This window comes from Cornus florida, unplaced genomic scaffold (genome assembly GCF_030987335.1).
Source record: "Cornus florida cultivar Cherokee Brave unplaced genomic scaffold, ASM3098733v1 CherokeeBrave_3.0.0_Hap2_Chr05, whole genome shotgun sequence".
NCBI lineage: Eukaryota > Viridiplantae > Streptophyta > Magnoliopsida > Cornales > Cornaceae > Cornus > Cornus florida.
The window spans coordinates 97321844-97336691 of NW_026775575.1; the positions used below are offsets into that span (position 1 = coordinate 97321844).

The 14848-nt window shown below is 35.3% G+C and overlaps 2 protein-coding genes and 1 long non-coding RNA gene across 3 annotated transcripts; 1 reads left to right on the forward strand and 2 right to left on the reverse strand.

Moving 5' to 3' along the window:
- Positions 1–3295: 3295 nt before the first annotated feature.
- On the forward strand, positions 3296–7944 carry LOC132307820 (ATP-dependent Clp protease ATP-binding subunit CLPT2, chloroplastic-like). Its single transcript, XM_059805692.1, has 5 exons — positions 3296–3584; positions 3676–3714; positions 3840–3949; positions 4964–5143; positions 7395–7944. Exons 1-5 carry the CDS (start codon positions 3367–3369, stop codon positions 7550–7552), a joined length of 705 nt encoding a protein of 234 aa, XP_059661675.1. The 5' UTR covers positions 3296–3366; the 3' UTR covers positions 7553–7944.
- An 80-nt stretch (positions 7945–8024) lies between these two features.
- Positions 8025–9764, reverse strand: LOC132307819 (protein DETOXIFICATION 56). The gene has a single exon (XM_059805691.1). The coding sequence runs from the start codon at positions 9606–9608 to the stop codon at positions 8064–8066; it is 1545 nt and encodes a 514-aa protein (XP_059661674.1). The 5' UTR covers positions 9609–9764; the 3' UTR covers positions 8025–8063.
- Positions 9765–11891: 2127 nt separating this feature from the next.
- LOC132310384 (uncharacterized) lies at positions 11892–12530 on the reverse strand. The gene is made up of 2 exons (XR_009482599.1): positions 12321–12530; positions 11892–12223 (listed from the first exon to the last, which is right to left on the reverse strand). It is a non-coding gene; the product is annotated as an uncharacterized LOC132310384 (long non-coding RNA).
- Between the last annotated feature and the right edge of the window lie 2318 nt (positions 12531–14848).

Consider the following 14848-nt stretch of genomic DNA (forward strand, 5'->3'; position numbering starts at 1 on the left):
GAGGTGGGACATTCATTTCTGAGTTTCTGAATAGCACATTTCTTGTGATCCATCCTTGAGCTATATATATTGCATGTGTCACTCGTGCCGACACTGACCACATTTTTTTTTTTTTTTTTTTCGGTAAATAATACCAACCACTTAATTCTGTTAAAATTCAGGATTTTCTTTTATTTACAATTTTGATCAACAAATGTGTTCGATCGGAATATCTTGGAGACTTAGGTGGTCTTTGATAATTGTATGAATGCTTGATATTAATGATTATTCAAAATGCACAATAAAAACTCACAGGATTTGAATTTTAAATTGAAAAGTCCTGACTTGTAAGCAAGATGTGGATCACAATTTCACAAAATGCATGTGTGATTATCAAACATAATATCTCTGCAAAACCAACACAAACAGATACAACAATCATTAAAGAAATCAATTGTATGATCCATCAATTTTGGTTGTTAAAGCATCGCGGTACTTAATTCGTAACTACCAAAATTATTTGAAACACAATGATAGCATTAAACTAAAAAGTTGTGTACATCACAAGGCACCCTGATGTGGTTGGAATTGTTTTTAGGTTTTAGTGTATTAAACTCCACTCTAGTTTTACGCCCTCTCGTTTTTTTTTGGGACAACAAATAACCTCTTGTTTTATTGCAACTTACCCTATTTGACCAACCGAGTTAAAGGATGAAATAAAATTATATAAATATCCAAGGAAATTTAATTAAAAAAACAATAAATATATTAGAAAAAAAAAAAAAAAAACCAATAACTAAACCTGCAAAATTAAAGGAGTAGTGATACTCACACCGAACACTTGAATGGAGGGTTTTACTTCTTATTTGTTGCATAATTGACCAATTAAAATAGTAGGTGTAACAATTCACTGTAACAATTTAGTGTAAGAATCATTTTCGAAATCAATATTATGCCTTAGGATTTTATAGCAGTTGACCGACACCTCATAGAACCCTAATTGAGCCATCTTTTTTTTTTTTTTTTTTTTTTAAAAAAAAAAAAAAAGGAAAAAAGAAAAGGCTAAAACAAACCCTAATCGAGTTGTTGTTGTTTGTGATCAAAGAGGAATCGTCTCTAATATATCGAATACGTTTTTTTTTATTTTTTTATTTTTCAAACCGTAGTATATGCATACATTTATTCTCGTGAAGAGAATTTTGGGTTTTCAATTTGCCAATATGATTTTTTTTTTTTTTTTTTTTTCCAAATTCAAATAGCAGTGTGTGCATACATTTATATGCTTGTGAAAAGGGTTTTAGGGTTTGCAATTTGTCAATACATTTTTTTTATTTCTTAAAAACATTTTTTAAATTCAAGCCACGTTCAAATGAACGGGTTACATAATATGTGAATAGTTCAGTATCAAAAGTTGATGATTTCATATACGAGTGTCTATATATTAAGGATAATTTATTTATTTATTTATTATTATTATTATTTGTCAAATATGAAGAATAATAGAAACAAAAGTTACCAAATGAAAGAAAGAGGGCAAAAGTAATTTTAGGAGTAGGGGGAACCGTAAAATTATCAAAGTTATGTAATCGGAATAAAAAAATAAAAAAACAAAAAAATCAATCTACTTAATGCAATTTCCCCCCTCCTTCCTCTGTAAGTCCGTCCCTATCACGATTCTTGATTTTAACCGAGATATTTGTATTGAGATATTAGTTTACATGAATAATTAAGAATGAAGCAACATGTTTGGCCTCATTCATGGGGTGATTGGGAGGCCTATATCGATCCATCAAAGCGGGTTTGCAATTTGTCAATACATTTTTTTTTCTTCTTAAAAACATTTTTTAAATTCAAGCCACGTACAAATGAACGGGTTACATAATATGTGAATAGTTGAGTATCAAAAGTTGATGATTTCATATACAAGTGTCTATATATTAAGGATAATTTATTTATTATTATTATTATTATTATTTGTCAAATATGAAGAATAGTAGAAACAAAAGCTACCAACTGACAGAAACAGGGCAAAAGTAATTTTAGGAGTGGGGGAACGGTAAAATTATCAAAGTTATGTAATCGGAAAAAAAAAATAAAAAAATAAAAAAATCAGTCTACTTAATGCAATTTCCCCCCTCCTCCTTTTGTAAATCCGTCCCTATCACGGCTCTTGATTTTAACCGAGATATTTATATTGAGATATTAGTTTACATGAATAATTAGGAATGAAGCAACATGTTTGGCCTCATTCAAGGGGTGAGTGGGAGGCCTATATCGATCCATCAAAGCAGTCAAAACCTGGAGGTAGTTATCTTTCCTGAGGTCACCATGATGCGAGTTGTGACGTGCAATTTATGTCAAAAGTGACCGTTTCAAGAGACCCGTCACCCTCCACGATATATGCTTTCGCTTATTTTACTAAATACCAAATAAACACCCACACATAAATATAGTACTATGAGAACGAATGGGCACCATCGATTGGCATGTGATTTGTTCTTGCCCTGGTACAAAACAGCAGATATTGTGAGATATATATTAGCATAATTGGCATAAGCAAATTTAAATCTTTGTTATTATTTTGCACAAAGTAATTATTTTCATACATGAACTTATAGTTGTACATTTTTAATCGGAGATTTTATCATTACACTAAGACCTTAAACCATAGTTGGAATAATGATTCTAAATCAAATGTTGTAATGGAAGAATTGGTGAGGGTACAAATCAACTTGGTTCGGTCACTTCAAGTTGAGTCACGTCGAACATATTCATTATTGGGAGGGTGATGCTTTGATTTCTTGAATTTTTTTATGCATATGGTAAGTTGACAACAAAGTATTAATGATAATGGCAGCTTACTGGATGATCATGAATATAATTCATGTAAGTTCTTTTAATTGAATTACTGTTATAGTGCACAATGACCTTATAATCAGATTATTATTGAACAGAGGAAAGCACTACAATGGCACATTCGGAGTTCCAATATGCCTTGTCGAATAAACAGTTCAAATTAAGGGCCTTGTAGCATAATCATATTTTTTCATCTTTAAATTAAAAGATCGAGGAGTTCAAGTCCTCTTAGGAGCTTGAAATTCAGATTAGGAATGTTTTGGAATTGGGGCTCTTGGGCTTGGAATTGGGGTTACTAAATATGTCTAGAACAGCCCAATGAGCAACAACAATATAATTCCATCATTCCGCTTGGAATTGGGGTTTTTGGGCTTTTACCCAATTCCACATTGGGATGGGTCCACCTCCATTCAACAGAAAGCCCATTCAACTAGCTGGTAACGGCGACGTTTACATGTCTCCTTTCTTCTCCTCCTCTCCTAATCCAAAGCCTCCTGAATTTTCCTCACCCGGCCACTGCTATCTCAGGGAATGGCCGCTACTACTACTACTACACTTTCTCTCTCTAAAACAACACAAACCCGAGCTTTACAATCTGATTGTACTCCACTCAAGCCTTCTTTTACATCTCTGTCTCCGAGTCCATGGCTGGGCACTGCCAAGCTCTCGCTTCAGTCCTCCAATCTCAGAACCCAGATGCCAATATGTCGACCCATCACTGCCAAAGTATTGTTCAGCCTCCCAATTACGTATGTTTATGTCTATATCCATATATTTTTTGCGTATATATATATGTATGATTGTATCTGGGAATTTTCAGTTTGTGATTTGTTATTGCAGAAAACCAGAGAGGGTATCTACTATTGAGGAAGTTCCAAAGTGAGTTTTGTGTTGAAGGGTTGTATAATTCTATTGAATTTTATAATAATGTTGAATTGGTTTGATTTGGTGTAGTTTTTTTTTTATCGGGATTGAGATATTTGAATTGGGTGACTGAAATTTAGATGGTCTTCGAAGGCGATAAAGTCATATGCTATGGCTGAATTAGAAGCAAGGAAGCTCAAGTACTCAACTACTGGTACTGAAGCTCTTCTCATGGGAATCTTGATTGAAGGTTTGTATTGTTCCCCCATTTCATTGGTTATTTTTATTTAGTTATATATTTATTTTTGCTCCATCTCAGCAATCACCCTATATTTACACGTGTATTGACTCATGCTTGGTAATGGCCTAAATAAGGGAAAATATAAATGGCACATTTTTGTTTGGACTATTTAAGATAAATGCACAAAATTGAAGAATATAGAAAAGTAACTTACCCTTTGGCACTTTGAGAAAAGCGATTGCTAGTGCTTATTTTCGTCATGAGAATGAACCCTCACCGGATTAGTAAGTGCTGACCACTGTGTTTAATCTAGTACGAATTGTGGAGTTCGGGATCATGGGTGCCAAAGATGAAGTTTTGAGGTTTTCATTGGTATCACTTTGTTGTTATGATGCTCTGCAATTGAATTTTTCTCTTTAAATCATTCAAGACATGAGACCCGCTTTGCGTCCAGGGAAAATTAAAAGCTGTAGGTTCTAGGTTCTGAAAAGTATAGAAATAAACAATGGCAATAAAAGATTTAAAAATTCAGAAATAGGTGCTAAATATCCACACTTGGACTGTTCTACAATTGATTCTCAACTCAAAAGCAGCAAACAATAATAAAAAATAAAAAAGGAAAGATATCGAGTGTTATGGATCTAAACTTCTTGCCATGGTTAATTCTATCAAGGCCAATTTCCTACAGTATTTACATTGAAATTTTCAATTCTATTTCTCTCATCAATTCTATGATTTATTCCTAAGCAAACAAGCAGGAGGAAGCAATGGACATCTTTCTGCATCAAACTAATAACACTTGATATGTTTACATCAAAATGTTGTCTTTAACTCTTTGAATAAGATCTGCAATTGTTTTCATATTTGAAAGTTCTGCTAAGTCCCTGATTACTGACACATTTATGTTTTTATTACGCGGTAATTATGCATTGAAGCAAATCTTGTTCTGAAATGTTACGGATTATGGTAATTATGCATCAGAGCAATCCTTACTCTTCTACCTTCTTTTTGTTTTGTTGCCAGGAACTAATCTGGCTTCAAAGTTTTTGCGCGCAAATGGAATTACACTTTTCAAGGTGCGTGAAGAGGCTATCAAATTACTTGGAAAAGCTGACATGTACTTTTTCAGTCCTGAGCATCCTCCTTTAACTGAAGCAGCTCAAAGGGCCCTTGATTGGGCTGTTGATGAGAAGCTGAAATCTGGTGAGTTCCCGTAAATTTGCTAATTCAATCAGGTTGGCTGAGATGACTAGCTCTAGTTCTGGAGAAAAATAGTTTATGCTGGTCTGTGTACTTATGGTCCAGTCATGTGAATTGTTGTGACACCGAAGCTGTTGGAATGAATTGTTTGTCCTGTAGTTACTTGTCCTGATTTCTTTTATTATTTTTTGAAATTCTGGCAAGGATGGATTAGGTCATGAAGTTTGAGTTGAAGTTCATTATGGAAGGTAGTGCAGTTGGATTATGGTGCTGAAAGCTTGCATATGTGTCCAACAGCTTTTGGTGTCCATTGATGGCATACATAGTTACCCACCCAATGAGCCCACGATTTGTGTTGTTATTGGTATGCTATTGTTGAAAACAAATTAGGTGTGAAAAGTTGGAAACTGATTCAAATTAAAATCCTATCTGGTGAAGGATAGGGCACTTAATCTATCGAGGGATCGGTCATAAACCACTGGCCTGGTGTTAGTCAATCCAGACTTGGATTGATGGATCGAGATATGCGGAAATCGGTTTCATTTTTAAATAAAATCTCCTAAAATCTTAATTGTTTTATGATTCTGAACTCTATACAAAGACCTCTTGTATTCGGAAAAACAAAACAAATATATTATCGTTTTCTCTGAGCATACCTGGGACATAATACTAATAGTGACTTGAGAGTGCATTCTAGTAATTCTTTGCCATACTTTTGTTTCTTTCATATTCATCATTGCGTCTACCTTGTTGAGGATGTGCTGCGGGTGTTGACTATCTATTGTTTGTGAGCCTACAAAGAATTCAGCACCAAACATGTAGTTTCACACCATAAGAGGCCTAGATGATTAACTGAGGAGATCAAAGTGCTTGTGGAGAAGCAGATCTTTGTGAGGAGCGAATCTGTTGACGGAGCAGACGGACACCTGGAGACCCAAGTGGGGAGTTTGCAATCAGTCTATGTCACTAGGCAATTAGTGATTTTTAGGTTTTGAAAAACTGTTAACTAGTTATAGTACTTCTTTCTCATATTAATTTGATCTACCTGGATTATATTACATACAAATCAGTATGTGATTGCTTTCTATTACGTTTTATATCTTACATGCTTGATGAAAATGATGGAAAATATGATCTATGTTCCTTCTGATTAACTAGATTTATTAAATTACTGTTAATTTAGTTTAAATTTAAAATTTATTTAAAATCCGTTAATTAACCTATCGTGGCCTATTCACTGCCCCTCTAGATCTAGATAAAGGGCCTTGCACTACTCTTTATCAAAACTTAGGGTTCCAGTCCGACATTACTCGAGAGGAAATTGGCTTCACCCCTAGAAATGATAAACAACCCAAATTTTGGTTTTCTTGAAATAGTACTTTTTTATTTTTTTTATTTGTGTAAATTCTAAAGGGATCTATTTTTCTCTGGAAGCTGTCCTCCCCCCCCCCCCCCCCCCCCCCCCCCCACAGAGGTGCGGGTAGGGATTCATATTAGCTTTCGGCTTTTGTATAAGTTGTGAACAAGGATTATCCTCTTTGGCAACTTAATATGATTATATTCTTACTTGCAAAAAATAATCATTGAGATAACGCTAAATCTTTCCTGTGTTTAAAATAATAAATAAATAAAAGTGGGGATCCATTATTCTTTCGGGATTGTTCTGATTTACCTTTGCATTTTGGTTATTTCAATTTTTTTATTGGGATTGTGGTACTTTTTATGTTACTATTTCAACATTTTGTGGCATGGGGATGTTTGATGCATCCCTTCAACTTCTGAAAGTATATTTTTCATGTCAAAGTAGTTCCTTGAAAATGTAAAATATGTACAAGCACTCCACTCTCGGAGAATTTTTTGCCATTGCTCTGCATTATTAGAGAGCTCTGCATTTCACAAGAAATTTTTTTTTTTTTTTTTCCTCCTAGTTGGAACTCACATACACATGCCTTCACTGAGGTTTGAACCCCTAATCTCTCCTTGGGAAGTAGGGGCTTGGTACCGCTAGGCCACAGGTCTGTTGGTCATAAGAAATTTTTATATACTACTGGTATACATGGATGGTATCCACTTCCCATCTGTTTACACCAAAGTAAGTGATTCAAAATTCAAACCTCCCCTTCCCCAAGAAATCAACAAAAAGATGTTCAGAAAAATTTTGAAAAGGAAAAAAACGATTCTTTGTTTGAGTCATTTTTGTTAACTGCTGTGCCAAAAACAAAAATTCTCTTATTTTTTAACATGTGAAATGCAGGTGAAGGTGGGGAAATTACGACAACTCATCTTCTTCTTGGTGTGTGGTCAGAAAAGGAATCGCCAGGTCACAAAATAATGTCTTCCTTTGGCTTCAATGATGAGAAAGCCAAAGAGCTCAAATCTTTGATTTCTGAAGCTGGATTTGTTGAGGATTAATAGCTTCTCCAGTTTTTAGTGTCCTTATTGGTGTAACTCCTCGAGTGAAATGAAGCGCAAATGCTGTGATTAAGTTGTGAGAAGTGCAAGTTGTATAATTTGTGCATCCACACAAATCTCCGCAGGAAATGGAAGTTGGCATTTGCTTTAGGTTGTCAGCGGCAGCTGTTGTGTATGTGTTAGAATTGATTTCTTGTTTTATGACAGTATCTTCAGTTTTACAAACCGGAAACACTGGAGTCTGTGGTACTTGTTTTCAAGGCAATTGGTGGAACTGACTTCTCCATTGTAATGTTGTTCTTACTGGCTTTTTTGCTAGGTTGCTTCATTGTTTAGTCAGACAAGATATAATACATTTGACATTTTGAAATGAGCTTAATTGATCGCAGCAATATATCAAGAGCTGGTATGATATAATTGATTGGTGGTAAAAAAAAATCCCTCCCATAATTACATATGTCACAGGCACAAAAACATGTAATGTCAGCGATGCTACACCAGTGAACTTTGGTTATGCAACACCATTGGGGTGCAGCTCTGATTTTGTCATCCTTTTCATTACTGCAGTGCTCTCGCCTGTTACCGAGTTATTACGATCGTCATCGTCCTTAGCAACCTCCTCCGCGCTACTGGCAAGTATTTGTGCATTAGCAGCTTCTTCAACCCAATCAATCCTTACAACAAACACCAGCAGCAGAACTAAGCAAGCAACCATTCCAACCAAGAACCCTGTCAACAGTCCACTGAGCCCGAGATGGATCTTGAAAGCTAAAATCACACCCAAAGGCAAAGCCAGCAAGTAGTACCCGCTGAGATTGGCATACATGGCCAACCAAGGCCTGGCTGTGCCGCGGACTATTCCTCCACAAACCGCCAGTGGGAAATTCACCACCTCCACCAAAGCCATCAGCAGCATCATCTTCTTCACCCCTCTTATAATCCCCTTGTCATGGCTATACAGATAACCCCAAGGACCTCTGGCTGCTACCATCACCAAGCCACCGATGAAGCCTGAAACCATGCTCACAGCCAAAGACACATACGCCGACTCGTAAGCAGAGCCAACCTGGTTTGCTCCCAGCTCATTCGACACGCGAATGGATGCACACGTAGCTAGTGAAAGCATAAGAGAGTAGAGCAAGTAGTCGAAGTTGAGCACAATGGCTAAAACTCCCACAGCCTGTTTGGCATTCGTGAGCCGCCCTGTTAGCAAGACCAAGATCTCTATGCACCACCATTCGAGGCAGGTGGTGAGGCAACAAGGGCCACAAAGCTTGAGCAATCTGATCCAGTCTGGAACTCCTTGTTCCCGCCACCCTCCTTCCTTCCACCTGCCTCCCTTGCTATTTTCCGATATCAACACATACAAGATGAGGAGAATCACAACTATGGCATCAGAAATCCATAGTGCCATCGAAACCCCCTCGATACCTTTGGCTTTCATGAGCAAGATGTTGATGGGTATGTGGAGAACGGCCGCGATTCCCGAGCTCAGCATGATAGGGATTGTCAACCTTTGTGAGCTCAAATAGGCTTTGAGAGGACATAGGAATGAAGTGACTACCAAATCTGGTAGAAGATAGAAAAGATATTTCTTTGCAACCATTGAAATGTCTTCTTGTTGGCCAAAATGAATAAGGATCTTGTCAACATTAAGCCACAAGAAAGAAACAGGCAGTGTTGTTAGTAGTAACAAAAAGGTTGACATGACAAGGGTTTTGTGAAGGAGTCTAAAATTTTTGGCTCCATAAGCCTGACCACATATTGGTTCCATGGCGCCACAGAGTCCAATCAAGACTGAAAAGCCGGTGACATTCGCAAAGGTGAAGCCTAGAGTGCCACCGGCCAATTGCAGCCCTCCAAGCCGGCCTAGAAACATGGTCGTGATGGCGATCTTGGCAAACCATGTCAAATTCATGGCTATCAAAGGAATTGCTATCCCCCTTTGCCTTCTTAGCTCTAGAAGCCATTTCTGTGCCACAATTGGAGTTGAGGGTGGCTTAGGAGGCATGTTCTCTAATGGGTTCTCTTCCAATCTTGAAGTTGTTACAGACATTTTTTTTTTGTTTTTTGAGTTGCAACTTATTGGTGTGAGTTTCTTCTCTTCTCTTCTTATAGGAAGATGAGAAACGGACAAGATTAATAATGTTGCGAGTGCATGGGTTTCGTGAGGAGGTGTTTGTTTTTGAGGGAGAAGTAAAAGGTGGCTTTTGTAACCGCCAATAAAGGAAGAGAGAATTTGGTGGTGGATCTGTAGTGCGTGATGATAATGCAAAGGTGCAATCATAGTGTGATTTTTTTAGTAAAAGAGCTTTGTACAATTCTCTGGTGGAGACTCCCAAAAATGTTACTGAGTTGGTTTTATGCTGCAGATGTAAATAGAGAGAATAATATAAAATTGACGACACTATTGTTGTGGTGAGATCTACAGCTATGTGAGACACTCGATTAGTTAGGTGTCATCACACGTACCACTATTTATGTCAATATTGATAATTTGGTCAGAATTCACACCAAGGATTGCTATTAATATATTTATATATTTGTTTTATTTTATCATTTTTATAATAATAAATGGGTGTAAGAATTTTCAAGATTACACCTGTGTATATGTTGCAAACCAAAGTGAGAAAGAAAGCACAGTCACTTTCATGAGGGAAAAACCTATGTATATGTTTGTTTTGGGGAAAACATACAAGGGAGAGTTAAGAGGAGTAACAAAACATCTATGTATATGTTGCGTGACATGAATCAGTCACTTTCATATAAATGTCCAAATATCACCCCTCTTTTGAAGATGCTCATTGTTCAGCTCTACAATTTTTTAGAACCCACAAATTCCTCCTTTTGAGTTTTGTTTTCTTCATAAATTTCAGAATCTTAGACTTGTCAGTGTGTCGGAGTCCCAATTGATAATGTGGAATGAAGAAAAGGAGAAGATCAAAAGAAAAAGAGAAGGAATAATAAGAATAATGGTTTCTCTTTGAATTTTTTTTTTCTCTGCATATACCAAATCTTGGCTAATTTGATTGGTGGGTGGGTCATGTGAAAGGTATCATAAAGGTCTGAAGGGTTAACATACTTGAAAATGGAGGGAATTGTAAATAAAAAAAATGGGCAGTAATGTTGTGGTCCTGCATAACCTCTCAATTCTGAGTGCCCTAATATGGGTTTCCAATGTTATCAGCTATAAAAAGATGAAAAGAGGCAACCTACTCTACCAAAAGAATGCTTTTGCTTTTAAATTCTAAAAATAACTAGTGATTTTGTCTATTGTTTTTTTTTCTTTTTCTTTTTTCAACTTTTAGCATAATCTCATTTACATTTATTAAGAGTAATTATATTTTTAACTAAAAAGTATTATTTGGATTAAAACCAGGTGGAATAGACGGTTCTAATAATTTAATCAGGTTGGAGGAAACAATTCAAAGTTTTGATTGGGTGAGAACAATGGATTTGAATCATCTCTGAGTATATTTTTCTGCAAACATCTCCGACCATCAGTTCAATGATCAAAAATTTTGCCACATCATCATTTTTATAACTAGGCATCATGTTTTTGTTTTATACCCCATCCTTTCTCGTTTAGCAGCAAATAAGATCTTGATCCCCTTTTATATATATATATATATATATATTGAGACAAGAAACACACTTACACTTTGTTCTTACATAAATTTGAACTCTCGACCTTCTATTTTGAAATTTATTAGTAAAAATTTGGACCAGTCATCTTCCCCTTCCTTTTTTTTCTTACTAAGAACACATTATATTCCAATTGTTCCTAATTTATAAAAAAGTATGCTTTGTGTACCTCTTTTGTGGAGTGTTGTTTGTGTATTTGATGATGGTTAGATGATTAAATATATGTGAAATGACATGTGAGAGAGATAGAGATCCTTTTTAAAGGAGAAGAAAGTAATGAGGATAGGGAGTCAAGGTCGTGACATATATAGCACCCAAGTCGCTGGGCGTATCAGTTTGATTCCGTGGGAATAAAAAAGCATTGAGTGCTCATCTAATATTATACGCATTAATTGATTTTGATTGAATGAATTTAAACCTACAAAGACGATTTTCTATTCTACAGTGAATGCTGGTTAATTGCAAATGGTGTAAGATTGATGGATAAGAATAAGAACATTGATGATGAATAGGCAACATAATCTTAAATTCCAGAAACTATTTTCAACTAATTCAAATCATGATAAGAATAACAATTAATGATACCACTTTGATTGGAATGTACTGAGAATAAACTACATAGAATATTTGGCAGAATATTGTCAATTATATCAGAACATCACCAAAAGCATCTGGTAAACTTGACTAACAGAGATGACATAAAGTCACTTCGAACATCTTACTTGAGAGATACACTACTACATAAAGGTTACCATCATATATATATATATATATATATATATATATATATATATATGATCATACTATACATTGATCATATTATGCATTGAAAAGAAAAAAAGAAGAGACGTACTTTACATTGATCATATTATGATCATACTTCAATCTCAGTGAAGTTAAATTTTGCTAAATAAATATAAACCTAAAAATTTGCAAGAGAGGTTAATAGTGACATTCATCCATTCATAACTTCCATAATACAACCTCCATCCATAACCCATGCCTTATCTTCCTTTCTTTGTTCCCCTGTTCTTTTTGATAGACAAAAACATAAATTCATTATATAAAGTCTAAAGGAACTCAACCAATATAAGAGCATACAAAAAAATATACACACACAAACCTTTGTGCATTTGTTGTTACCAAGAGTAACAGGGGCGTTTGCTTTATTCAATCATTTCCGCTTTCCAAATGAAAAAAAATGGGGAGACTACTTTATGCATGTTGTGGCAGTGGTTCCCAGTGACAATTCTTGGTGGTAATGGAGAGAGAGGTGCCATTGAGGATCTGAGCGGTTCAAAAAAAGAAGGAACTTAGGGTAATAGAAAGCCCAGTTGTGGGTAATCTACAATAATTGAATTTGACAAATCATTTAGTGTACCACAAATGTTATTGTCAATAACAACTTCACGATAAGTAGCATTGACCGTTGTAATAAATCACAATAATAATGCACAGTGTCTAGCATCAGATGTGGACCAAGATGTTTTTTTACTACATATAATTCTAGTGTATCACTATGTTTTTTTTTACAAGAGCATGTATACTACCCTGTTTAACAAAAAATAAAAAAACCTGGCTTCAGGTCATACCATGGTTCACAAATGTGTATTGGTCAAAAGTACACAACAAAAATCAAAATGGTTGATACTTGCTTTTACATGTTACAGAAAGAAATGGTTTCTCATTTGAAGCCTACTTATACCTTATACATTATACAGAACCTAAAAGAACTGTGTTCATGGTTAAGAAATGGAATTTCAATCAACATTCTCCTTTTTACTTCACCTTTGATTCCTAAATTCTATCATTGTCTTCTTTATATCCCCTAAACAATGAATATTTTGGAATCAATCAATTCCAAATTTTATCATGCTACTTGTCAAAAGTTGATATGTATGCAAATAGACATTAATCATGATGAAGGTGTCCCAATAAATTAATATGAATAAAGCTTATACAGTGACTCCACATAAGTTTGATGTCTACCATTAATTATATCCCAAAAATGACGAGACATTAAAATTGATCAGATTGGGACAAGTTTATGAGCCCAAAATAACCCATCACTCATTGCTCCTGATTCTATATATACATCCAAAACTCAAATCCTTGATTTAATTTCTTAATAAAAGTTGAATACACAGTTAATTTAATTGCCAAGAACTAATTAATTGTTGCGTTCAGATTAGAAGCTGTATGGAGAATATGCTACACTTTTCTTTTCATGCTTGCTTGTGTACTGACGACATCAAGAGCTCAATGAAGCCAGGGTTAATATGTTTGGGAGACGAGAAACTGAGAACTAGAAAGAAACAAGAGAATTAATTGGCTGAGGATCCACTACAATCATATCATTCTTGAAAACAAAGATCACAAGAGACCCACAGACATTGTGTGCCACTCGTATCTTCAAACCCAAGTTTGATATCTTTATGAAATGTCCCTGTATCAAAATTGTCAAAGCAAAGATGAAAGAAAAACAACAAGAAAGAACAAGATTCTTTTGAGAGCAGATAGGAATTATTGTCCAAGGTGCTTCTAATAATTGTTTTAGATTCTCTCTGAATGGTGGGTGCATAGGTGGACACCTCTTTTCTTTGTCTGGACTTTACGTAGATGAGTGCTTGGTGACGGTAGGCTCAACAAATCTTTGAAGGCATCAAGCCAGAATTGGAACGCTGCTGTTTTAGTCTTACAAACATACATGACACTTGACAATAATTACTGTAATTGTTACATACAGACACAAAAAAAAACTCTCTGTTTTCACATTTTTTAGCTTTTGCAAAATGAGTAGGTGTCTTCTACAGCAATATTGGGGGAGTCAAAGTTGAAGTAAGTCGGTATGATTCAACCAGAGCGCCTAGGAGTAGATACCACCACTATCTATAGAAAGATCTTCATTATGGACTTCATTGGTTTATTTTAAAGAAATTTAGATTACAAATGAGAGTTTTATTAAACTGCAAATAGAGAGAATAGCTACTAGAATACCGAATGAGGCTTTGCCCCTGTGATCAGTTAGGATCCTCCATTAGTGTTGTTGCATGGGCTCCTCCTAGTCCTAGAGAATGTAATATTGTGGCTCACCTTCTCAGCCAGTGGGGTGCTGACTCGGATTTAAGGTCTCAGTGGCTCTCTGATGCTGCCTTGTTTGATTGTTCTATTTTGTGTTTGATTGTCCTGTTTCCTTTGATTTTGGGTTGATACATAAAGGCCCATTATAAAAGAAAGAAAATGGGATAAAAAGCTAGGAAGCAGCAGTAAGTGCAAGACCAGTCAGCCAAAAGAAGTGATTGAGACTTGGCAGAGGGAGACTACTCTCTATCTGCTGAATGGGAGGAATTTGCCTATAAACAAAGCTCAACTTTAGCCTACCAATCATGTCCCTGTTTAAAATGTAGTATTTCATACTTGTCAAACTGTATTTCTGTAATTTTCATACATTAAACTTAAATACTTTAGGTAGGTGAATCAAATAGATTCATTGAGAATACCAAATGTGAGTGTGAATAAATCTAAAAATATTTTCTTCCTTGATGCATGAACTATTCAGATACATATGTATGTGTGAACAAATTTAAAACTTAATACATAAGAGGATATGAATCAAAATAATTATATTTTAATTATATTCTTAAAATATTT